Source organism: Calidris pugnax, unplaced genomic scaffold, assembly GCF_001431845.1.
Source record: "Calidris pugnax isolate Ruff unplaced genomic scaffold, ASM143184v1 scaffold18, whole genome shotgun sequence".
In the NCBI taxonomy this organism is placed as follows: Eukaryota; Metazoa; Chordata; class Aves; order Charadriiformes; family Scolopacidae; genus Calidris; species Calidris pugnax.
This window is the reverse complement of record NW_015090812.1, coordinates 14,999,401-15,025,889: the sequence shown is the minus strand read 5'-3', so window position 1 is coordinate 15,025,889 and position 26,489 is coordinate 14,999,401. Positions and strand designations below refer to the sequence as shown.

The 26,489-nt window shown below is 37.3% G+C and overlaps 1 protein-coding gene across 1 annotated transcript in view; it reads right to left on the bottom strand.

The window, feature by feature from the left end:
• Nucleotides 1-308: 308 nt before the first annotated feature.
• Nucleotides 309-26,489, bottom strand: part of HS2ST1 (heparan sulfate 2-O-sulfotransferase 1) — an 82,760-nt gene continuing 56,579 nt past the window's right edge. The window contains exons 2-7 of the mRNA XM_014938956.1: nucleotides 22,771-23,009; nucleotides 15,042-15,127; nucleotides 11,342-11,480; nucleotides 7,394-7,491; nucleotides 5,995-6,152; nucleotides 309-4,949 (exon numbers count right to left, since the gene is read on the bottom strand). Coding sequence (XP_014794442.1) covers nucleotides 4,723-4,949; nucleotides 5,995-6,152; nucleotides 7,394-7,491; nucleotides 11,342-11,480; nucleotides 15,042-15,127; nucleotides 22,771-23,009 — 947 coding nt within the window. The 3' untranslated portion in view covers nucleotides 309-4,722. The remainder of the gene's footprint in view (nucleotides 4,950-5,994; nucleotides 6,153-7,393; nucleotides 7,492-11,341; nucleotides 11,481-15,041; nucleotides 15,128-22,770; nucleotides 23,010-26,489) is intronic.

Sequence of the window (26,489 nt, the reverse complement as noted above, 5' to 3'; positions counted from 1 at the left end):
TCTAGTCTTACAGATCTCGGTTTTAAGATTAAGAACAATTCATTCACACTTTCAGCATACTCTATATACCCTCTGCAAATGTATTACATTTCTGGCCAGATAAGCCCAATGCAAATTCTAAAAGCCTATAAATATATTTGGTTATAGCTACATGAAATTATTACAGATGAGCTATGCTCCAGCTCGCCCCTCCCCTCCAAAATCATAATAGCTGCAGACGAAGTTCACAACTCTGCGTAACAACATCTTCTAGGAAAAAAGCATTTAATGTGAATGTGACATGCAAATATTAAGACAGGACACCAGACTTCTTTTCTTTCCCCTTCCCACTGGGTGTTTTATTTTATAGCATTTGCATTAGGTAATCAACTGAAACACTTCAACAACAGAAAGCTGGCAGCATAGTAAGGAAAAATGGAGATTATTTCTCAAACAGCTGTGACAAAATGGTTTCAAGTTGGAACAGTATTGCACAAACGAATCAATTTACGGAGGGTGAGTGGGAGTGAGCATCTTCAACATGGATTGTGAGGAAAAAAGGCACTATTTAGCTGTGTGTGTGTGTGTGTTTAAAAAGAAAAAAAAGTCATGAAGCACAATCCATGTTTTCCAAAATTACATTCAGTACTGCTTTAGAAATGCTCACAAACCTGTCTCTTTTTACAGAAGCCACAGAAAGCTGCTGATGTAAATATCAGACAGTACAAGTGTATGAACATTTATAATTATGCTCCAGAGAAGTCTCAGGAAGAGGGCTCTTTCTATAAATACTGCTGCAAAGGTTACACAGTTGCATAGGCTTGCAGTAAAGGAAGCGTCCATGCAACTAAGCAGCCTTACCGATTCCTTAAATTTAATCTCTAGTAGTCATAAAATATGCTCTAATTTCGAAGAGCTAAATTGGCAGTGCACTGGAATTGGGCTTTTCCACTGACTGCTTGAACAGCACAGTTCAGACAGTGTCATCCATACACCTTTTTGTCACATACATGTTTAGCAATGCCAGGTAAGCTTCATGGAAAATTTTAACAGAATTATAACAGAAAAGAACTGAATTTTCCCTGACATAAGATAGAACTGCTTTGAGACCATAAATAAGCAAATATTTATTCCTGGAAAGTGAAAATAGCTAAATATCTTCAGAAAAACTAAGTACCCAGAAAAGGCATTTCAAACGACCAGGGTGTGCTGCTTCGTCCTCTCCCATACTGTATAGCTATAAATTTTCATGCCTGTTTGAAAACGAAGCCATGATCAGTGTACCACTAACAGAGGGACTGCTTGAAAACCAACCCAGAGCCAGCGGGGATGCGCACACAGGCCGGTCTGCACGCCAGCCCTCTGTCTGCTTACAGATGCACTAACAAAGCAGGAGTGAAATTCTTGTTGCATGGCTGCAGAATTGTTACGGGAAGGAGCTAAAGCCACTGTTGGTCTCCTGTCGACACAGCCCAGTGTATCACCAGTGGTCCAGGCAAGCGGTGGTTATGGCCATGTAGTTCCCAGCACAGCTAGGCCTAGTGCCATGATGCTGACACCAAGAGTTTCAACAGGGCTACAGCTTCGCACCAAATCTGGGTGTTAATTTTGTACAAAAAGTACAGAACAGTGTAACAAAACCTACTCTCAACTATGTATTTATATATGAGCATTTCAGCAGCTTTCAAACAAGCTCAGCCCTGCAAAAAGCCAATCTCACTCCTGTGCAGAGACTGCAGTGACTTCAGTTAAAAGGTCCATGTTCAGGAGGCTGCATAGTAAGTTTACTGATCATATAACCTGCAACACCAAAACTCCATGTATTGCTACTTTTCACTGTGAGTCATTAAGGGAAAACACACAAGATACATTCTGTTTATAAACTGTAAAATATTTTTAATACCAACAATTTGGATTGTTTCCATTTCTGAATAGAAGATGAAAAGGGCAAGTTATTAAAAGTCCTTTTCCTAAACTATCTTTTAGGAAATCCAAGTTTGATGGTTCTGAATTCAAACAATTCTAAAAAATTCACAGTTGGCTTAATGGCTGCATTAGATATAAAAGTAGAGTGTCTTGATTCCCGTCTGTGTTCCACAGACAGTAACATTTTCAGAGTACATCTGGAATGATTACCTCTCCAATTGCAGATAGCATTTTAAAAAAATATTCCTAAAATTCTTGTTTGTCTCAAACCTGTCAGTTCACAGCAAAAACAGAAAGTGATATCTGATTAAATAAACTGTGTTTTCTTATATGAACTATGAAAAATATATTGCTCTTTTAAAAGTAAAAAAAAATTGCATTGTTCTATTGTTTTTTGTTACTGAAGACTCATAATTAAGAAATTCTAAATCCTGGAAGGAAAAAAAAGAAAGAAAACTTTTAAAATTGCTTACAGAATAGAAGAGGTTTCTGTAGATCCTACTGCAATCAGTAGAAGTTTTGCCTATTTTTCTTGTCAATACAGAAACATTTGTCTACATACCTGTTTCATTACTTAGATTATGTTTTCACTAAACCTCTGCTCTCTTAGAGGTGCTCATCTGAAAATTCTGAAGACTCAAGAATGTAACCTGATCCAAGTTATTCTGAAGGAATACAATATATTCAAAATAGTACCTAACATAAAACTATCACTGAGTAGATAATCTTTCCTGGAATTATAAATATTCATTTTATTTCAAAAAAGTGACTGCTTTGTTACGGAAATTTTTAGATCTCCATCAGCTACTTCTTGTGTATGACTCCTCAGTTCATTCCTTTAGCTAGGAAACATCTTTTCAAGTGTGAACTAACACATTCTATTCCCAAACATGTTGGCATTATTAATGACGTCAATACACAAGAACTAGAACAGGAAATCTTATGCATGGTTCATGCTATATAAACGGTAAGCTATCAGAAGGAAACTTCCCTGATTATTTGGGAAGAACAAAGAGAGATCTATTTTTAAAACTCAAAGGGAAAAAAAACCAAGAAAACAAAGAAAATGCAAGATGTACTTGATAGTCTCTCATTATCCTCTCTGTAATTGGGCTGTTGCTTTTGGCTGCAGACATCCAGTTCACAGGCTATTTTCCATTTCCTCTGTTTTCATTACAAGAACAAGCTGGTTAAAGAAACGCCACTTGGTAATTTTAAACTAAGCTTTCAGCATCATCCCTTAGGAATTTAAACCTTTATCACCATTCCTAACTTTGTCTCCTCAGTGCCTTCCCCCATTAAACCCTGTAAAAAGCACTTTACGAAAAGGCAGGTGTAAGACGTGTAAATACTCAGATCTTTAAGAAAATTCAATAGGAAACAAATTCTTGTAGTTCTCCACTGCCATTTGCTATAAAGCAGTGGCCCCAAACATCTGTTCTCAAATTTCAATTTACTTCATCTACCAGGTGTTTCACATAGTTAATAATGGCAACTCACAAATTTACAATAGTCACATAAGGCAGTTACAGAAATACAATTATGTCAATCAAGTTCACTGCATCTTTTTCAACCAGACTAAACATGACATTTTTCTTCTTGTCCTCTTACCACAATGAAAGGATGAAGACCACATTTCTGTAAAGAGAATCCCTGGACAACATTCTGGTATTGAAGTCAGAGAGGTCACTGAGGTGCATTTCAGCAATGTCCAACAGTCAGCTCAACCAGGAAGTAGATGTGATGTTTTTCACTTCACACATAACAGAACTGGTGCAAAAAACCCACTTTAAACTAGTTACTTTAAACCTTTTGGTCCAAATACATAAAATAAGCAGTATTTACAGCACTTTACTCCTTTTGTAAATGCAATGCTTTAAAACACGTTATAAAGCACCTTAGTAAAAATATTCTACAGGTAAAAGTATCGAAGTAGTAGGAAAACCCTAACCATACCACAGCTCACTAATGGAGTCATAATATGGATTCACCAATACCTCAGTTTACAATTATTACAAATAATCCATGGAGAAACTTAATACTGAATTTACGATTTTTATACCACTGTGTAAGGATCAACTAGAACTGCAGACAATACCAACTTTCTTTGTAGTTTTCCCAACCTCAGTCAGTGGTGGTGGAGATAAAAAAAACAAAACAAAAACCCCACTGCTTTGATTCTTTAACTTTTTACAATATTAATGTGGAAATGAAGTTTTAACACTTATGATTAGTTGTAATTTTTTAATAAAACCATATATATAAATATGGGCAATTGCAGCAGCAGCAGCATTTCTCAGCAGAACATGATTAACCATCCCAATTAATATCATGTGACATGATTCACAAAAACAAAGCACAGATGTCAACCAGTTATTAACACTACTCATACTGTATACAACCAAAATTTCCATGTTGAAAGCTGGGCAAAATTATTTCCTCTTCACAGAAGTGTAAATGAAAATAAATTGCTCTGAAAAGTAAAAAGAGCATCAACAGAAGCATTTTTTTTGTTTATATTTTAAATTAAAACTGCTGTGTATTAATTGCTCTGAATTAAAGTGTAGATTTCTTCAGGTAAAGTATATTAAGTCCCACTGAAAGTATTAGTTAGATAAAAGAAAGGAAGCCTTTGCTTCTGGTTTACCAACATCGTTAGCCAGTATCCAACGCCCTGGAGGTGATCCACAGCCCACTCTTCTCAGATCTATAAAGAAATGTCTTGGAGGTCTACAAGCAATCTAGTTTCCATGGCTGAGGACTAAGATGACGACGTGACCAAAGATTTAGGTCCATAAATCTAACAGTATAGTGTTCTTAGTTTGATTTTGGGTAAATCTTTTCATAGAAAAAGTTTTGAGCCAGAATATACAATTCTCCATCTTTTTCCCTAACTGCATGTGCTCTGACAAACTGGAATTGCTCCAGTGCAAATTCATAGAACTCATTCTCCATTTTCCAGATTTCAGACTGTTGTAGCTTGGCAATAGTTTCCTTTGTGGGAAGTTTTTTCTCAGTTGTTTTCCTAAGATGAGACTTCTTTCCTAAATGCAAAATGAAAGCAATAACTTCACTTTAAAGTTCACGTGATTAAAAACTGTTTATAGCCCATTTATTTACAGAGTTTTATACTCTCAGCATGTTGATAAACTGCATTAACAGTGACAGAATTTAATCCAGAATTTATTAACATAATATGTGGGGTTGGAAAAATTGCAGTCTCTCTCACTAAATGTTAATGAATTTTGCATCAGTTCTTTCAATTCTTTCGCCTTACTCTAATAAACCCAGGGAATGAACACTTCATTTAAGGAACAAGATTACTCCACATAATGTACTTGGAGCAAGACTGGTCTTTCAAAATTAATTATTTAGATGTTAATCTGATATAAAATGTTAAAAATTTTACAAACTGCAAAGCGAGAGACTCCTCTCATGAGACAAAGATGACCAAAACGATGACAGTATTTTCTCTAAAAACTGCTATCTGTTGCTTTATAATAAACTTGTTAATACTACACATCCAGGCTCCATACAGCAGACCCTTTTCTCCCTCTGCCGACAGAAACCTTGCTAAGATGGACCTTTTCTTCATTATAAGTTCCATGGCCAGCTCCCAGAAACTGAGCTACTAGCTATATAACAAATGCCTTATTACAACCCCAGGAAGATAAACGTGTACTTGCACATTTGTATCCCTTGCAACCTGGCTGGCTGTACAGAAAGACCCATCAAACGCAGTTAATTTCATCAGCAGGAGGAAATGGAAATTTGCTTCTTCAGGACCTTTCAAAAATGTTCTGATAAACACCTGCCACAATTTTTGAAGTGTGGTATACCTACACAACTGCCTTTACCCCAACCTGAAATATTTACAATTTCTGTAAAGCAGGAAGATATTCGGGCTGCTCTTGAAATTTTGTACTGAGAGTCTTTTAAGGAGTTTGTCTCTTCTGTAGGAACATCAACTGAGAGGCAGACCTGGCAGAGACTCAAAACTATTCATCTAGGCCTAAACAATTCACATTTTAAAAAGTGTTAAGAGGATGAAAAACACATGGAATCCATGGCAATCAACCATTTAAATACCTGTACGGTACAGTTCTGTGGCACCCCTGAAGAACCGGGGCAAAGCTGCCTCCAATAACATGATAAAGTCTTCAAGCTCTTCAGTAACTCCCACTAGGAAGTATTCATTAATCAGATTGTATTTGGCTTGTTCCAAAGCCCATCTGCTTCCCACATTCCTAAAATGACAGAGAACAATTACAGCAAGTTCTGATGTCAGCCAACGATCCTTGGTCCCTAGATGGAGATTACTTCATAACAGGACATTTGTATAAGAAAGGCAAGACTCACTTCAAGTTATAACCATTCTTAACTCTATTTCCCTTTCCAGTTTCTCTCATCTGTATTCTCTAAAAATTAAACTCCTCTAGTTATTTTGACTAATAACTCATCCACAAAAAAACCCCAATATGTCTGTTTATTTGGTTACTGTCTCTAACTAATGCAATTTTTGGAGGATTTACATTTTCTCAATGTCAATACTCAGTCTCCACTTTCACATTAGATACCAGAAATGGTTCTGATAAGAACACACCTTCCTTTTTGCATCCTACAAGCATAATTCTGAACTAGGAAGTCATTGTGCTTACTGGGAGAACTTCCCTACTAAACGACAGAGCAGAAATTAAACAGACATTTTTTCCTCCTTTTTATAGCCTTAGACAGGGAGAAAGACAGGTTCAGAGTTCTTTCTTTCTCTGATTGTCCATCTGTCCCAGGTGTAGATAGGTCTGACCAAAAGCCACTGAAAGGGAGCTCCCAAGTGGCCATTTACTTAACTTTACTTATGTTTGGATGAACAGTACCTTCAAAAAATAATTGCCCTGGATTTCACTTAGAATCAATCAAATTATCTCTGTCCTTTTTATTTTACTTTTTTTTTTTTTTTTTTTTTTAAGTTTCCTATGGAGTTTAAGTTTGTGACATTTTATAAAACATGCTGCATTGACAGATTGGACACTACTTACTTTTGTTTCATTTTCTACAAAGTAGCATTGACTACTGGATGTCTGGTAAAGGTTTAAGAAGATAAATTTATCCTGATCTCAATTATTTTATTCTCCACAGAAACTCTAGGAGCTTGAAGAAAACATCTCCATTCAGAGAGGTGGATACTGTAGCCTTACATAAGAGAAAAATGTAAAGACTCCAAATCTACAAAAATTATTTTTAAAATTGAAAACATCTGTTTTCCCTCATAGCACTGCTGATACAGTATCCTAACATATTGCTTGTTTAAAGAATTGCAAGACTGTTTCAGTAAAATACATCTTCAAAAGAAAATAATAACACACCTGCTGCTTCACTCTGTCCAGTCCCTCATGCTTTCCCCAACTGTGCTACATATTCACATTTGTTAAGTTTACATTTCATCACCGATCTACTTGACTAATGACTTAAGCTACATTTATCTCCCTACCAGCATTCGGAGCTGTGGCCACAGAAGAATGGAATTTGAAGCCAGAGTTTCTCTGGAGCACAGTCTGAACCTCCAGCTGCCACACATTCATCAAAGGTCTGGAACAAGACAAAATTGAGCTGAGCTTTAAAATCTAGTGTATCTATCAAACATCTCAACCTGGTTAGTTGCTAAATGTAGTGGGGACAGAAAAACACAAGATATGTGAAAGAAAAAAAAAAAAAGGAAAATTTTCAAGCCTTGCTTTCACGGTGTTATTAGGAGAACCTACTTGTCTCAATTAAAATAGTACTTGGACTACTACTTTTATGATTAGAAACAATGAACAATTTGACCTTACCTGATACATTTGAATTTATATCTTTCATATAACCATGATAAAGGCTATAAGCCAAAACGAGGAAACAGTCAATAAGTGTTGGTATCATTATTCTTGCCTTACAAAAGAAGTCACTGAATATACAGCATCCAATGCCACTAGGATTTGTGTGATACTGGAACAACTGGATATTTAAACCATAGAACACTGTGCATTTAGTGTTTCAGATTAGACAATGTTCTATTACATTTGAAATATTATGACAAATAACTGCTATTTCAGAGGCTAATTTGTTTTTTGGGAATCAGAAGTGAAAGCAAGTTTTTCCCTGCTTAACAAAATACTCCATGCAACATCACTCTACCTGGGCAAGCAGCTGTAGCAACAGTTTCAACTGCAGTAACACATTTCCAACAACACCCCCATTAGCATCGGAAAGAATTTGTAAATATTTTACCCAGCCACCATAGAGTAAATATTGATTATATTTCTAATCAAGATATAAGCCATGTATCTAGGATAGATTTTTAAAAAATTATTTAATAACAAATAAGTTATCAACTTTTTAGACTGCTATTTCTCTATAATTACAAGTTTCTGTTCAAAATAACTATGAAAAAATACATTTGCCTAATTATTTGGTGTTAGAACAAGGACAACGTCCTTTACTTCTATTTTGAGGTGAAGTTTCTGAGATAATCTGAAAAACTTACTGATACCAGGCCAAAGCAGGGATTAACCTGCGGTGTCTTGCTCCACATTGCACTTTCAGCTTTAGAATTGCTCATACGTATCATGTATCACAGATAAAAATGCAGCTTAACTAGGAAGACAAGACATTGGTACGCTCTCTCTAGCATAGTTCTCTAGAGAAATTCTGCACTGATCTATCATGAGTACTTTATAACATCAACATTACCTTAGAACTAAATTGTTTAAATGCACCTCTTAACTTATGATTGCAAATACTAAATACAAACTGGTATCTGCAAAAAGAAAGACTTCTCTGCTTATACCTGCAGGTTATTTCACAGTTAATATGCAAACGCAAGCAAGTAATTTTCTAAGTAAGATGAAATAGGCCAGGCTCCCTTCCCCAGTTCCTCTTAATATACTTACCTTGACTACTCCATCCAGCGATTTTATTATAAGAAACATTTGTCTTACAGACTCTGTTCTTGGATCCAAGCTTTCTACAACTTTGGAAGCACAAGGATATAGAAAGAAAACGAATGAAGAACTCTTTTATAGAAATGCTGCAGCATGGACTGGGAGGGGGCAAGGGTGTAAAGTATGTTGAGATTCCTTTCCATTTAATAAAGGCACAATTGACTTCCATTAGAAAGATCGCATTTTTGACCTTCCCTGCTTTTCATCTGAAGAGCTCTTAGTAAACCTACTGTAACACAGATTAGAATAGATGCCAGTGTTATAGACACTGTGATTAGGTCAATCCATTGTTGAGCTTACTGAATTTTATACCGAATGTATGTAAAACTGAAGCCAGATGTATGTACAGTTTTCTTGGAAACACCATGGAAAAATAATATTACCTGATATAAATGAAAGAAACCCTAAAGCTTGGCATATCAAATCAATTTCACTTCAAATGAACTAGAGATGCTTACAGGACAAGTTGAATCTGTATGGCAACAACTAAGTCTCTGCCCTAAATAAAGTAGTATGTTAGTGACAAAAGGAAAAAAAGCATCATAAGTAGAAAAACATAAAATTATTAATGCAATGCATTACAGACATTATAAGTATGAATGCATTTCAACGTCTTTCAGCAAATCAGAACTTAAAATGCAGTCTACCCAGCATTTGGGATTTTGGCTTAACATTTCCCAGTGACTACCTAACAAGTCTGTTTGGATTACAATACAAAAATAAACCACTACTTTTAAATTTCATTCTTTTTAATAAATACTAATTCCTATAAACAGCATGAACGATGCAGGGTGCTGATCTTTCTACCTCATCCATCTCTACCAGGGAGGAATTCCACTAGCCAAATCATGCTCCTAATGAAAAGGACCAGAGTAAGTAACAAAATATGAGATCCTGTCTCCCTTTTAAAAAATGCCTTTATGATATCATAACACCAAATCATCTCTGAAGTCTATGAAGACTCTTTTTTTTAAGCATAATTTCAGTTACTGTTCTGCTTGAAGCTTTTCTCTACCTATACTGTAGGATGTATGGACAAACTGAAATCAGTAGCTGAAGATGGCGCCAAAACCTAAATAACAGAAGAGCAGTTAGTTATCAACTGGAAAGAAAAGAAGACTGGCCTCTTCCTGATAGTTAAAAAACACTATTTGGACAGGGTGGGGCATGCAAAAATACTAGTCATGTTTATTAGCTGTTATGGTATTTATCATAGAATGGTTCGAGTTGGAAGGGACCTTAAAAGATCATCAAGTTCCAACCCCCCTGCCGTGGGCAGGGACACCTCCCACTAGAGCAGGTTGCTCAAAGCCCCATCCAGCCTGGCCCTGAACACTTCCAGGGATGGGGCATCCACAACTTCTCTGGGCAACCTGTTCCAGGGTCTCACCACCCCCACAGTAAAACCATTCCTACTCATCCTATTGCTACACTCCCTGACAAAAACTCCCTCCCCATCTCTCCTGTAGGCCCCTTTTTTAGGTACTGGAAGGCCGCTATAACGTTTCCCTGAGCCTTCTCTTTTCCAGGCTGAACAGCCCCAACTCTCAACCTGTCTTCATAGGACAGGTGCTCCAGTCCTCTGATCATCTTCATAGCCCTCCTCTGGACTCACTCCAATGGGTCCATGGCATTCTTATTTTGGGGGCCCCAGAGCTGGATGCAGTACTCCAGGTGGGGACTCACAAGAGCAGAGCACAGGGGTAGAATCACCTCCCAAAACCTGCTTCTTTTGATGAAGCCCGGGATGCAGTTAGCTTTCTGGGCTGCTAGTGCACATTGTTTGCTCATATTGAGCTTCTCATCAAGCAACACCCCCAAGTCCTTCTCCTTGGGGCTGCTCACAAGCCATTCTCTGCCCAGCCTGGATTTCTGCTTGGGATTGCCCTGACCTACATGCAGGACCTTGCACTTGGTCCTGTTGAACCTCATGATGTTCCCATGGGCCCACCTCTCAAGCCTGTCTAGGTCCCTCTGGATGGCACCCCTTGCCTTCAGCATGTCAACCGCACCACACAGCTTGGTGTTGTCAGAAACTTGCTGAGGGTGCACTTGATCCCACTGTCCATGTTGCTGACAAACATCCAAACCAGAGCACCAGCATTTTTACAGCTTGTGGTGAAAAATATTTTTTCTTCAACAAGAAGAGATGTAGATTTCCTACACAGGAAGATAGGCTTAACTTGATACTTAAAACTCTTCATTCCAGAAACCATTTTTAAATTTTAATCAATTTTTTTTAACAAATTGCAACATAAGGTGAATTTATAAGGTTACAAATAAATACTTATTGTTACACTGTGGTCCAGTATAGACATGAAGGGGAGAATATAACTTACAAAGCCACTACCACCACCCAGGCTGATAGAAGAGCTATTCAGCTTTTATCAGGACATTTTTAAAAATTGTTTTCACATTAACTTTAGTATGAACAACATATATAATAAAGTGTACTTTACCTTTTTATCCCCCTGTTTTCGCCTCCGAAGCCCTGGTCTGTAATCATCTCCAAAGCGCAGAAAGTAATAATAAGAAACTAGTCGTTCTATAGGATCTCTTATGACATTTATGTAAATTGGTTTCTTTTTAACACCAAATCTGAAGTAAAAGAGGAAAAAATGTCCTTTAAAGACCAAACCAAAGCTTCTCATCTAATACTTAAAAGTCTGTCTCTATTGATACAACTGATATCTATCTATATATGGAGAAAATGATGGTGAGAAGAAGTTTAGTGTCACTTCCTCCCATCCCCATAACCAGAGCATTAAGTGGATGTGAAAGTTCAATTTCAGTTTTCCTAGGATTGTGATTTTAGTTTTTATTTTTTTATTAGTGAAACAAACAAAAGTGAAATATTCTCACACAAGAGATACTAAAAATGTTTATACACCATCTCTCTAGAAATGTCTTAATTAGTCTAGCAGCCATGTACATGTTAATGACAAGTACAAGGAAGTTTGATACTGAGTTCCTGCCCTCCTGAACTGTGCTATGCGATGCTGCAAGTTGTTTTCCTGGCAGGTCTCCAGTTCTCAAAGACATGAACACTAACAGGAGGAAGACAGAGCTCAGAGCCCATACATTACCTGGGATGAATCCATGTGGCTATGCTTATTAAATACAAACCTAAGATAGTATCCATAACGATATTAACTTCCTTATCTAAAGATATAAAATTTTTCCTTAAGACATTTACTATAAGAAAATTTTGATATATTGTGGTACAAACAGGAAGCTTGATGAAATGAGGTGGTAAGCTCATGGGACACGTGAGAAAGATTTAAACCACCAAAACTGTTTTGTGCAAGTGCTACCTTGCAATGGGCTAGGTTCAAGACAGCTTTTACGATACATTTCTCATTTTATTTTTCTTTCCATTCGAGACATTACTGTGGCAAATAAATACTGTATCCAAATACTAGAGAGGTTATATCACAATGGAAATTGCAAGTGTGTCAAGTGCCTTGAGGTAAAGCTAGGAGCTGGAAAAAACCCCTCCATTCCCATGCAAACTGGGAAAGCATTCTGCATTGACAGAGGGCCATTCAAGCCTCTTAGCTTGGCTAAAACAGAGAGCACTCGTAGTTTTAAGATGCAGTACCATTATAGTTAGAGTGGTACTCTGTAAATTATAATACCAGATACTGCCCATATGAGGAATCTTAAGTTGTAAAGCTAAAGAACAGAAACACAGAATAAGCAGCAGAAAAGAGAAAGTTAGAAAAAACACAATTAAAAGGCATTACTTTGGCAAAAGACCAGCATTACAGCTACAGAAATTGTTAAAGGCTACAAAAAGACGAATTGATTCTTCACATGTCGCCAACAGAATGTACCACGGAATCAGACTGTAGCAGTTAAAGGCAGCATTGCTGACATCTGTCTGTACGCCAGCTCTTATTCCCAAAGTCCACAAAACAGGAGTGTGAGAACGTGTCAACCATTTTGATGCAAAGTCCAGACTTTGAACTGCAACCTCTTTCAGGTCGACTGAAATGCCTGAGACATGCATGCGTGTCCCCTTCTACGCTCTACTGCAAGTGCTGTACAAGGCTGTAACAAACTACTTTGATATATTAGCAGCCTCAACCAATAATAGGTATTTGTGGGTTAAATAAAGGTGTCAAAGCCCTTGGAAATGTTTGTGCTGGACTGGACAGTCATATGGATTTGCACATGGCCTCACAAAACTAGCCTCAGTTATGATAACAAAAGCCACTTACTATTCTGACTTTATTAATAATGATAATGATTTGGCAATTGCATTGGCAAAGAACTTTTCCCAACCATTTACCAGGGAAAATAGGGAATGATGGTGGACCAGCAATTTTTTAAAAATAGGAAAAAAATGTAAACTTTTACTGCTGTAATTTCTACATGGATGGATTATGATAATCTGTCCTCAATACTGTAAGTCATTGACTGAATCCAGTACTTTAAGCTTCAGCATAATTTAAGAAGTACTTCTGATATTTCACAGTGGACCTAAGTCTGATGCCTGTGTACAAACAGGCACAGACTTTCTGAAACATTTTACACTTCTCAACTACAGGAATGCTCACTACAAGAACATACCTCACAGCCTTAAAAGTGTGGTTCTTGCCAAGCACAAGCAGAGTATTCAAGATATTATTTTAAGAATTAAAACCCAAAGTATGAGAAAGCAAGCTGTTGTGGGAAAAAAAAAACACCCTCATTTAGGTGACAGGCTAACAAACAACAAACACAAGGATAACACAGACCTGGAGGGAAGATGCAGATGAAAGGAAAGTGTGAAATTCTTATATGCTTTTTAAATGTAAAGTAATTATTTTAGTTTAAAATGTTCCAGTATCTGAAAATGTTTTCAGCTTTGTGGAGCAAGTAATGTATAAACTAACATTCACCTCTGCTGCTCCAGAAAGCTGTTACTCACTTCAAGGGTTTATTAATGTTGCAGCCTTTTAACATTAAAAAGGCAGAAGTGAAGCTAATGAAATTTGGTATTTTATTTTATCGATTAATTTGCAATTAAGACTTCTTGCCTGTTACTTTTTTGTAAAGTTCAAGGTTTTACTTGGTGCCACTGGTAATTTCCAGCTTTTATTGTAGCTTTTAGCATTTTCGATTATATAATACTCTCATTTCCTTTTCTCATTCTTTGTAATAAAAAACTCAAATTAAAAATCAGTGTATACAATAGAATGAATAATTACAAGCAATGACTAAACAAAAGAAATTCTTACATACAAAAAATTCGTTTCCTTAAATAAATGTTTTAATACATAGAAACATAACGTTACTGAGGACTGACCATCAGCAAGAGGTAAAAGTAGCAGTTACTGTTGTTCATGCAGACAAATATGCTGAGATCTAGAAATTCCACTTTCAATTTTAAACCATTTTCCACATGCAGCCAGTACAAGATAAAGCACTGCCTAGTAAGCATCTTAAGCAAAACTGACTTGAAGTTCAAGGGGAGGTTTCACAAGACTGAGCTACTGAGGATCACTGCTTTAGATCCAGAAGTAAAAATAAGACAAGAAAAGAAACACATGGAAGTGGGAATACAGATATGATCCTGAACCTTTGAAGTCACTAGGAGGATTTTAACCTCATTTTATTTTAAATAAACGTTATAAGTAGCAGCATTTAACTCCACAAGAATTATTTTGGTGCTTTTTACAGCAAGTCAAATCACCGTAGGCCAGAAAACTGCTCTAAAATATAACATTTAACATTTTGATAAAGTGTAAAGGGATACTCTCGTAGAGAAGAACTACATAACTTTAGAGGCAGGTGGTATTACTTGTTATATGAAACATATTTGAGAACAGGTATATTAAATTTCCCAGAATTGGAAGACAATCCTAAGGCAGAACCGCCAGTGTTCCAAAGAAAAACCAGGATTTTCAGTAAAACAAGCTTGTAAAGTTCAGAGAAGGAATACTAAACCTAGCATATAAATATTTTTGAAATGAGAGACTGTTGATTTTACCATGCAAAAAGACAAGAGAAAACTGTGAAAATCAAAATCAAATATTGCTCATCACAGGAATTTCAGTGTGTGAATTTTTCAAAACTGTCAGACTTTGATCACTAGAGGGCACTAATACCCAGCTGGAGCCAAGCAACTTACACTACTGAGCTACTCGACAGAGAAACCCAAGGGTAACATACTTTGCAAAGTCCAAATAAGATATATGTCCATGGTAAAATCCTGGTTTCATTTCCTTCCAGGAAGTCACATTCTTCACAAATCGGACCTGTAAAAGCAGACAGCAGAAAATGTTTCTGTACAGCTGGAACACTTTAAGTTGCCCCATACATGGTGTTTTCTGGTTTGTAAGTAAAATCTTCTACTGCATTAGAAAAACAGTCTATTTTGAATATTATCAAAGAATTTGTGCCTGCTAAAATAGACTTTTCTGTAAGCATACAGATGACCCATTTTAGATCACCACAATTTAATGATCAGAAATTAAAAAAAGGCAGAATACAGCAATCGGGAGGGCAATTCAAGGAAATCTACCACAAAAAACATTAGCAAGACAAACATTTAAATACCTGTCAGTCCATTTTATCTGAAATTTGAAAGGAATACAGAATTCCCTCAATCAAGTAGAAATGCAAGTACACCTTTGATGGAATTGTCTGATCTGTATTTAGTCCCTCAAATAAAAGTGTACAGGATTTACAAGCATATTCTTAGACTTATTTTACTGTGACATAAGAAACAAATCTGACAGTTCATTTGCTCCCCCACCCCAAAAGGCAATGGATGAGTAATCCAGAAATTTTATAAATGCATACAGTGTAAATTGGATGTATAGTTTACCATTTTGAATAGTTACCTTTAGCCTAACATTTCAGTGAAACTTCCATGTTAAAAGCACGAAGTAGCCCTTAAACAAGGGCTAATGAAGCAGTTTTCAGCAAACTTCACAGAAATAGGAATAGCTTTACATTTCAAAGATAAAAACAAAATAAGATACACGCCCCAAACCACAAAGTATGATCAAATTAAGTGGGACATGCAAATCCTGATATAGCTTGACTTTATTAGATGAACAGAATATTTTAACATCAAAGCATCTAACTCTGAAAGTTATTTCAAAACTAGAGAATCGGATAATAAAGAAAAGATGATAAATTTGTACTGCCTGAGCTGTCTGACAATGATATGCCATTTCTGAAGCTGAGAATTAGAGGACATTGTTCCCTGCATATCTACAATATCTTTTATGTTATACAGTGACATAGATAACCACGAAGATATTGAGGTGAGACAAGAGAGTCAAAAAAGGGAGTCTGAGAGCTCAAGACAACACTAACATTGTGTAAGGTCTAATGGATTGAGAATGTCCAGAAACATGGTATTTATCATTACCAACCAAGTGAGAATTTTAAGAGGCAAATCTGGCCTGCTGCTGTTTCTTCAAAAGTGCAAAACTCTCTATCTAGGACTTGAGAGGTTGATAACCTTTACTTATTTCTTCAAACACTGGCTCTTGGACTCTCCGGTAAAAGAAATGGATATTACTTTTTAATAATAGGCAACATTAATTTTTTCAGTGTACGTGTTTCACAGTCTGTGGCATTTCATGATTTAAACCATATATTGCACATGAAAACTGTGGCAAATGTAGCTGAAAAAGCACTGCACAATGTTATACAATGGTGTTTCATAAACTGTATTGGCTTTCTGTCTGATTTTGTCCACAGCACAATCTGATAAGATATCCATGAGACTTTGAATCCAGTTTAAGTAACATCACCGCTACTGAAACAAACCACATTTTCATCGACTGTACCTTTCAAAGACTAATGACAAGATGGTTTCAGTGGAGACCCTCAGCTATGAATATTTCTACACCTGGGAAAGAAGTTTCGTAAATGCAGAGTATATCTTATCCTCTGTTCCCTCACCTCCAAACCCCAAAATGTCACAGTTGGTTGATACAACTCCACAAGAAAACCAGTTACACTACCTATTGTGTGCAGTGCAGCATTATTAAAGGGTGCATTTCAGTTACACTTCCATGAACAGGCTTTCAATCTTAAGTGCAAAATGTCAAGGGTCAGTTATGTCTTAGATCCCCGTGGTACCACCTGGCATCAAACCTCAGATGTTCCAGTAATAGTTAAAAAAATCCTTTACTCTCTTTGTCTTACAATGTCATTGTCTGCTAAGAAAATAATTTTTATGAACATAGGATGGATGTTCTAGCCTTTTATTAACTTTAACACCAGGCAAGCTGAGAGAAGGATAGGAAGGTTTTATAAGACAGCTGTGACATTTACATCTGCCTTAACAGAGCAGTAACACGTTCTGCCTCCAAGAATTTGAGTTTTTAACACCTGTAACTAGGCCTGCAGGCAAGAGATTTCCCCCACACCCCCGCCCCAGTTTGCAGCCTTCCAAAAATCAGAATTGTTCCAGGTCACAGACAGCCTAATGAGTCTGGATTCACACATTTTAGGGCAGAGATGAATATTGCTTGCTGCTTCATACTGTTAAATATGATAAATTTTACCTTTCTTTTCAGGGCTTAGCAGATATTGGAGCTTTTGAGCAACCAAGCAAGCTTCTCCATCTGAACTCAACTGAATAAAATTTAAGGTTACTTTAAAAGTTCAGATAGACGTGAATGGAATTCCTGTGAAGTTGTTTCATGGTGCTTTTATATAATCAGCTACAAAGTTGCTTCACAGCCTTTAGTAAGTGAGAAATCAGCTGAGCTTCACTGAATTAAAAAGCCAGATCAAACGTACTCTGGGGGCGTAAGATGTCCTGAAAGGTAAGTTAAATACATTCAGTTTCTAGGATGATAAGAATTTAAAACAAATCCCAGTGAGTCAAAAGGAAAAAAAGAAAAAACCTCAGCATATTTGGTGCAAGCAAAAGCCCTGGGAAATCTGTGCATGCAACCCTAAGTGATAGTGTAAGCTGTCACCTCTGCCCATTAACTGCTTCCATCAACCCTTCTTCTCTATAGTCTGAACCCTGTCTGTCCCCGTCCCCCCCCAAACACCCACACCCGCACTCTCTGCCCCCAGAAGGTGGTAAGGTGGCCTGGTATAACATGGACCTTTGGACACCAAAACAGCCCTGGCTTTTCATGTCATTATATTCTAGTTTTGTTTGTCAATTGCAGAGGAACTGACTTAAAATTACAAATTACTTGGGAGATGAATGTCACAAGCCCAAACTGGTCAGGGCACATGAGGATTTTCCATTTGAACTACAAAAATAGGGCTCTCAAGTAAGACTGAAGACCAACACAGTGTTTCCATTAAAGGAAATCTCAGATTCAGATTTAAAGACCAAGCATGATGGGATAACTGAATCAGAATCCCTCTGCAGGAAAGCACTGGCCGCTTAGCTATCCCAGTAGTCATACAAGCTCATAACTTCTAGTTAGCTCTAATCAGAGGGTCAGGAATGGTGGAAACAGGCTAGCAGCACACCTTCAGCTGCGTGTCGTCAGAAACCACAAGCAAGCACAAGGCAAGGGCAGCTGAACAGCAATTTAGTGAGGTGGTGAAAAGACAGAGTTCACCAGTTCAGCCATGGTACAGCCAGGATACCTGCCTTGCACGAACAGGAAAATACAATTGGCACAACTACAGCAGTGGACACTAGCGCTCACTATGCCATCCAACTCCAAGAGAAAAATTCTTAAATATTCAGAAGCACATGACTGTACTTCCACTTCTAACAGAGTGGTTGCAACCTTTCACTTGTTGCACTTCTGAGAGCCATTGAAACCTTCACCAGCAGAGGAAGTTAACTACTACTAAAGTCAGTACGAGTGTGCTATCCTCTGAGAGGCTGCTGTTTTAGAATACACTTAGAAGCAAGATTATATATTTTAACGTTGCTCTTTTGAGAAAAATGGAAAGAAACTGCAGAAGAAAAAAAACAAGGAACGTGAAACAACAAGCTGAGGGAGAGAAATGCTGGATAATTGTACCATGTTTTTTCTATGTTCACAACAGTACAGAGAACACGTTCTCACAGCCCCTTTTCTAGTAATATATCAAGAATACGTGCCGCAATACAGAACAATAATTTTGTTCCAAATGTTTGAGATGACAATTTCCCCATGTAGCAAAAAACCTGAAGTTTGTGCAGCTGGTATGCCATCCAACTAGCCATAACAAAGGCATACATACAGGGACATAAGGTATCAGTACTGAAACATGCAAGTGACAAAATCCAACCAAACAACTGCTCTGATTTAATGAAAGCAAGTGGTTTTGTTACAGACCACACAGGTCAGAAATGCAACATAGGCAACATGGCACTCAGTTTGCTGCAAAGAAAAGGCCCAACTTGTGGAAATGGGGCAGTTCCCAGGATCCTGCTGTCAGAGAAGCTGCAAAAGAAAGGAGGGCTGCTGGGACAAGGTCCATCTGAAACTAAAATGCATAGGTTAGGGACTCTTATCGGATTATCTCAAATCAGATACAGATTATATTTGGAGTGGATTTTAAGCAGGGTTTTTTCAGATTGCATTCAAAAAGTAAGGGTTTTACATATGCACAGAGAACTTAAAATCTGTTACAGAATTAGAGTAGTTTGGAAAAAGTACAGCAAATTTTACAAATTTATTGTCATTTATGACAATCTTCACCTTTCTTAGGGAGGTTTGCTTTAACAAACAGCATCACTGATAAAACAATTTTGCCTCTATGTGTTTATGTATTTTATGCTGGTGCACCTACACCTAATGTACTCAAGTGAGCTATACTGATGCAAGGTGGCATGTGAATATTTCATGCAAATCCAAGCCCACAAAGAGTAAACCTACATCAGCACCCTTGCCACCTCCAGAATTACGTGTTATGACTTACAACAGCAAGTTGCTATCTCAGTGTACTAAAGATAAATAAGGATTTCTTCTTCTTTAAACAACTATGCAATATATATTAAGGTTTTCATTATCAGCATCTCTGGGTTAATGGCCACTGAAGAGGAGGAGTATCAATTGTCTAATTAAATAGCATAATTTACCACCTCAGACAATAGCATAATATCAAATCAAGGTAGTACAGCATTGTATACATACCCAGTATTTATGGATTTTCATTTTTCAATACATAATTATTAGAGGGAAGATGAGGAGGAGAGTTTCTCTTAAATAAAACTAAGCCGGTAAAGAACAAATTTGTTTTAAATGAAATTGTCATTAAGGGAATGGAGAACTTAAGGTCGCTTAAAGAATCACCATCAAAGATATTAGAAAAGTGATTTTAATATAAATTTATAAATGCACAACTTAACAGAGTTTGATGGCAAGGTTTACTCCATTACTTACTATGTGGAAGGCAATGGTTTATGTCTAATAAAGGGGTAAGAAAAATCTCCCATTGAGTCACAAGGTTCAGATTGGACCCTCTTGCTTTCTAAACTTCTTCTCTGAGAGGAGTCCAGGTGTCACTGGATCCACTCCTAGTCTCAGACTTGGTCAACAGTTTACGTCTAAAGGGATTAGGTGTAGGGATTTCAGTGTAGTGCTTCAACATGTGATTATGGGTCTCGTGCAACTTTGGAATAGGAGTAGTTTGAGGTTCCTTAACAGTACTATAACAAATCACAAAATTATATGATTTTCTAGCAAACACTTAATTACTCAATAATCAACAATTTCTTAAAATCAAACACAGCAATTTAGTGAAAGATACAACGAAGTTTCCTAAATCAAATTGCATATGTGAACACACTCACAGAGATATAGAGGTTAACCTATCATTAAGATGCTTCCTTTTCTGCAGATTATAGTAAATTTTGGTACCCAGTGATCAAAACGGTACTATACACACTTTCCTCCCTTTGTTGGCTTCCTCAGCAGACAGTCTGAAATTCCTAACTCTTATCCCTTTGTCAGTTTCTATCAGCAAATGGTCTGAAATTACTGCCTTCATTAGCTTCTATCAGTGGATGGTCTGAATGCCATTGTGAAATACTTAGTAGCAGCCTGCTGTGTTTCCAGGGAGCTCCAGAGGGCATCACTTCAGGATTTATATTTACAGGATCACAAGATAATTCACTCTGGTCAGTACTTTTCCATTGTGGCCACAATTCCTGTCAGGTGATCTTGGCAACTTTCTGAGTGGGCTTGTGATTTGGGCAGGAGGGGTCTCGGGTACATTTCCCAGGCAGCAGGAGTTCCAGGTGCAGTTAGGGAATGCCCCATCGTCCCAACTCACTGTGCTTGCACCAGGACAGGAAAGTACCAGATTGTCTCAACCCACTGCCCCAAAGGCAAGGTCAGAAAGTGCCAGACAGTCCCAGCTAACAGCACTTGCAATTGAAACAAGAACAATGCTGGGTCCACCGTCCTTGTAACTAAAGGAAGAACAATGTTGGCTGGTGTTGACATTGCAAAGCGGCCCAGGGAGGCAAGCGGTGGGAGGGGTGTCTGCACTACCACAGAAATTCAAACAAAAGTAGAAATGTAAGGCAAGTTTGCCTATGTTTAATTTATACCATCAATGCCTAGCTCTCCTATCCCTCAGGACAGACCACTGCAATTCAAAGAGACACCTTGACAGAAACAGAATCTGTGGTTGAAAGTGCAGCACTAAGTATGACTGACTTGAGCATGAATTTTAATTAACAGATACAGGCTTGCTAAATCTTCTGAAAAGTCACTCTGCTGTTGGTGCATAGGTCTTTAGTACTTATTCTACGCAGTGGACAAGACTATAGATGGCTACCAGATTTACTTAATAATCTCCGTAACTATGTATGACAACATCACCTTCACATTTAGGAAAGTATTTCACAACAGCAAAAACCCAACAGTAACACAACCCCACTATCACAAAACAGGTTCCCAGTCCCACCCCAAGTACACTCTGTCCCCCTTGCACTGAGATGCCTACCTCAATCCTTCTCCCAAATACAGAACTGGAAGTGGAGGGCCCGTACCATCTGCTGCCCCCCGCCCCACTCCAACAGCTGCTGCTGAGCTGCTTCTGCCCGTAGCCAGGCACTTCAAGGAGCTGGAAGCCTCAGTGCTGACAGGCTGCAATGCAGAACAGCTCCTGCCTCTGCTGCATATCAATGTAAAATGAGCAGCGTTCAACCAGTAGTACGTACTCAAGAGTCTGGCAACATTTGTTTTACAGATAGAGATGATGACATAGTGATGTTTCAGACCTCAAACCTGGGTTCCCCGTGTGTGCACTCAAAATGAACAAAGAAATATTACTTTAAAAAAAATAATAAAATTAGTCCCTCAGCACACCCCACCCCAAGAAAAACAGAGCATCGATCCTTCATCATCTGTTGTTTTAATAATCATCTGATGTAGTGGTAGCTATGATCATTTCTAGCCTGGGACTACACCAATTTTGGCTTTAAGTGGATACAAAGTGACCCATCCTTTAGAGTGCAAGTTATTTACCACCACTTCTTTCTAGCTGTTTTTCATTACCTGATGTGATGAGACCTAGTACCACAGACAGAAGTATAACCCTGACAGCATGGCACAGCGCCTGCACTGCTCAGAGAGGAAAGCACATAAAACTGCCTTCACTGCAGATGGAGATGACAGGCAAATATTATTACACAGCCAAAAGGCATACAATTGACGATACCATAAACTTTTACAGTTATAACATCAAAGGTCATTTCTGCCCTGTGTCACTTTTTAGCTTTGTTTTTGTACAATAAAGATACTTAACCACCTCCAGTAGCCCAGCAAAAACATAAGCCTATTATTTAATAAATAATATTAATTTGCTACAAAGAAAATATAAACACATTAGAATTTATTTATATTGGAAAATGGGACATAAAAGCTAACTCTATCAGACCATACAAGTTTGCAATAGCAAAAATGTTTTCTATACTGTCTCCTTGTTTAATAAAGACATCCCAAATGCTGCAGCTTACCTGATCTTGCAGAGACATAACAGGATTATTTTTGGTTGTATTGATATGTAGAACATGGTATTTGTTCTTCGCACAAAGATCATAGGCAATATTTGTGAAGGATGTGCTGGCAGTCTTAGGTACTCTGTTGTAAATAATCACCACGTCATCTTCTTCATCCAGTGTCACATCTTGTCGGGGGCCATCTACTGTATGACGCTGTTCTATTTCTCTGACTTCATGTCTTGCAATAGCCCTTTCTGTTAAGGATGACAAATACAAAATTTCAGTGTAAATATCACCAAGTTTGAGTTCAAACAATAAAATGCAAATAACCTGGTGAAAACCAGTAACTCCTTAGCAATAAAGGAAATACTTGCTTTCATATATATATTTCTGACACATCTGAAGCAAAACTTAATCTATGAAATGTATGAATGATAAAAGATGAGTTAGTCTTACATGGAACACGAAGACTAGAAAACAATATACTTCAGGAACACATACTGTATTCTATGACTCATGCCAGTGTCACTGAAAGCCATCATCTCTAAAGAAAAATGTATATAAAGCGCTACCAAAATGGTGATAGCCCCAAAATATCCCAAACAATTTCTATAAAACACCTGTTTAAACATTATAATAAGAGGAATAATTCTGAAAACAATAGAAATACTATCACTGAGATTTAGTCAAGCACTGGAATTCAGATGAAACCATTGTTTTGTTATTTCAATTGATACAAGCCCCAAGTGTAAAGCATTACAATAAATGGATTTGCAAAAATTCAATTAGATTTATTAATTTCAAGTTTAGCAAGAATAGTAGCAAGAAGCCTATAAAACAGTTAACATTAAGGTAAAGCATGATCTTTGAGTATTGAAATAGATTGAAAAGAAAGAAACACAGAAAAGCAAGCTATGAACAAGACATTCTGGCAGGGTTAGTACACTGCAAATAAACCACCTTCCTTTTATACAAAGGGCACTACTCAGAGTAATTGAACTCTGCTTCATGTGCTAAAAGCCTATTTGGAAAATAAAAACCACAGTATCAGAGCATTTTTTTTCTGCTGCTGCTAAATATCAAATACTTTGTGCTGATTCAGACACAGCTTTGTTGCGTTCTAGGTAAGTATATACTTTAATACGATTTGCAATACAGATGTCAAAATCTCTTTTCTGATTCATTTATTGTGATATTGCCTTTAATAACGTATTCAAAGAAATCTGCGTTGGCCAACAGTGCAAGCTGAAGTTGGTACCACAAGAGTAACCTGTAATTCTCTGTATTATGTTCTTACACAAGGTATAGCTCTTTCTGGATGACACGCTTTTAACAGCAGCAGCTCTTGGCCTTTACTTCGCTTACTTTCTGTAACCCAGCTCCTTCTATTCTCTTTCACCACATCTCTTTAATTATAACATAAAATCACTTCTAAAGCAGAATCATTAAGCTGTGAACACCACTAGCCTGTAATTCCACATAAATTGTCTTCAACCACAAACTTCCATCTGTCTGAAATGCTTCAAAGCTTAAACTCACTCACTCTCTCATATGCTCGTATCTCACACCCCATAACTAAGTTACATCAGTATGAAAATGTTTGTAGAAAATGCTTATTGAGTACATCTCAATTTTCCACATGACATCTGTTGCTCCCCACTACATCAGTCACAGTTTTTGCTCCTGCCTTTCTCATTTGCTACCTCTCCCATCACTGCTGGCAAACTTCCTATTTTGGAAAGAGATGAGGCAACAGACTCAGGTTTCATCTATCTGAAGATGGCTACAACAAAAAGGGACTGGCAACTCTCCCCCTCCTGCCAGTAACAGATTAGAGGAAGCATTTGGTAGGGGACGTAGTTAACCACATGGCTGCCCAAGGCTACATGGATACCGACTACCACCTAGAGAGGCTGAAATGAAACATATTTAATTTGTATTTCCTACACCAGACTAGCAGATCTCAGCTAGATTTGAATGACAACTGCACAGAACTCCAGGGCTGATGAGGCTGGCTGGTGCGGAGGGAAGCTTCCCTTTTCACATGGAAGAAGTAAACATTTGTGAGAAACAGACATGATTTGCAAGGACAGTGATGGGAAGTGTTCCTCTAATAAGGTATTTGAAACCATGATGATTCAAGACTTAATGTCATAAGCGCACTTTAAATGCTATGCATAAGATATCAAAGAGGTATGATTAGATGCAATTAGCAGAAAGACTATTGCGTACAATCACCTTCAACTTTGTACGGTGAGAGGGGAAAGTGAGAACTGGTGCAAAGAGGAGAACCTTCACAGGCATGAAGTACACAGACAGTTTCATTATCAAAGAATAAGGATGCTTTAAACTTCAAATTAAAATGAAAACTGATCTTCATGACGAAGATCTGAAATCACCTTTATGAAATAACTGCAATAGTTAAAACCCAAAAGCTGAGATGAAGTGCAGGATATAAGCTGCTGAAGTGCAAGGGAAGCTAAAGCTCACGAGAAGCAGATGAAGAACCTGAAAGCGTCTAACCTGGTCAGCCATCCTGATGCCTGATTTCATTGTGGTCTATTAACAGGACAGCAAGGAAAATTGCAAGTTTTGTAAAAACACACTTTTTTTCCTAGTCATGAACAGTTCACAATTTTTCCTGTGAAGTTAGGAAGCTTTTTTGTTACTTTCTGAAGTTGTTAATTTAATTAATTAATTTCCAAATGTCTAAAGTGGGTTAAGACTGTCCACACTATGTTTAACACAAATTAACTATAGCAATTTAAAAACCTAAGCAGCACTTAAGCAAGTGGTACTTCGAATACAAGACAGTTTTTCATAGTAATAAATTACATGATAATTTTAAGGCATAAGATATTCTGTCTCACACACTATTACACTATAAACACTATTACTGCCTGTTTAGGTTCACTGTAATGAATTATATTATTACTATACAGCTGGGAAAAATGCTGTTCTGTCATCTGCAGTTGTCCTATGTACAAACTGTCATCAACTGCAAGGACAGTTTGCTCACAGGCAAACCATACATAGCTTAATGAACGTTGCTACACTGGTTATTTACCAGCAGATGAATTATTTGCAAAAACTCTTCAGCTGGCAGAAGCAGTTTTGTAAGCAACAGAACAAGCTTATTTTCTCACCCATTTGTTTTCATGTTCTTTGAAATCCTCCTTTTTATTCCATTTCTTTAACTGCCATAATTTCCCCATTATTTATGTTTCTTGAGCCATCCTTTTGTAGCAAAAAAAAAACCAAACAAACCAGGAAATACCATGGCTAGCAACAAGTTGGTTTTCCAGTCAGAAGCCACCAGAAAATAACATATAATGGGGAAGTTATGTCTTCTTTGGCAGAAGCACTAATAACAGCATTCCATCTGTAGGTCACCACATGATTATGGATACAGTTGAATTATTTATCTTCAAGATCACTGCCCTCTCAAGTTAAAGCAGTTTATCAACTTGGAGAGAAATGGACAGACCATGTTGATTGCTTAGCCCTATTTTGTTAGGGTCTCAAAGAATAAAATCACCTGTGAAAATGCCCTAGACACATACGTACCTATAAAAATATTTGAAAACCCAACTGAACAATATTTACATAATTATAGAAACAAATCAACCAACTGAACAATATTTAAGTAATTATAGAAACAAATCACTGTGATCATGAGCAGTTATTTGTCTACATTCCTTGCACATTCAAGCAGAGGAATGTCTTAAATAAAA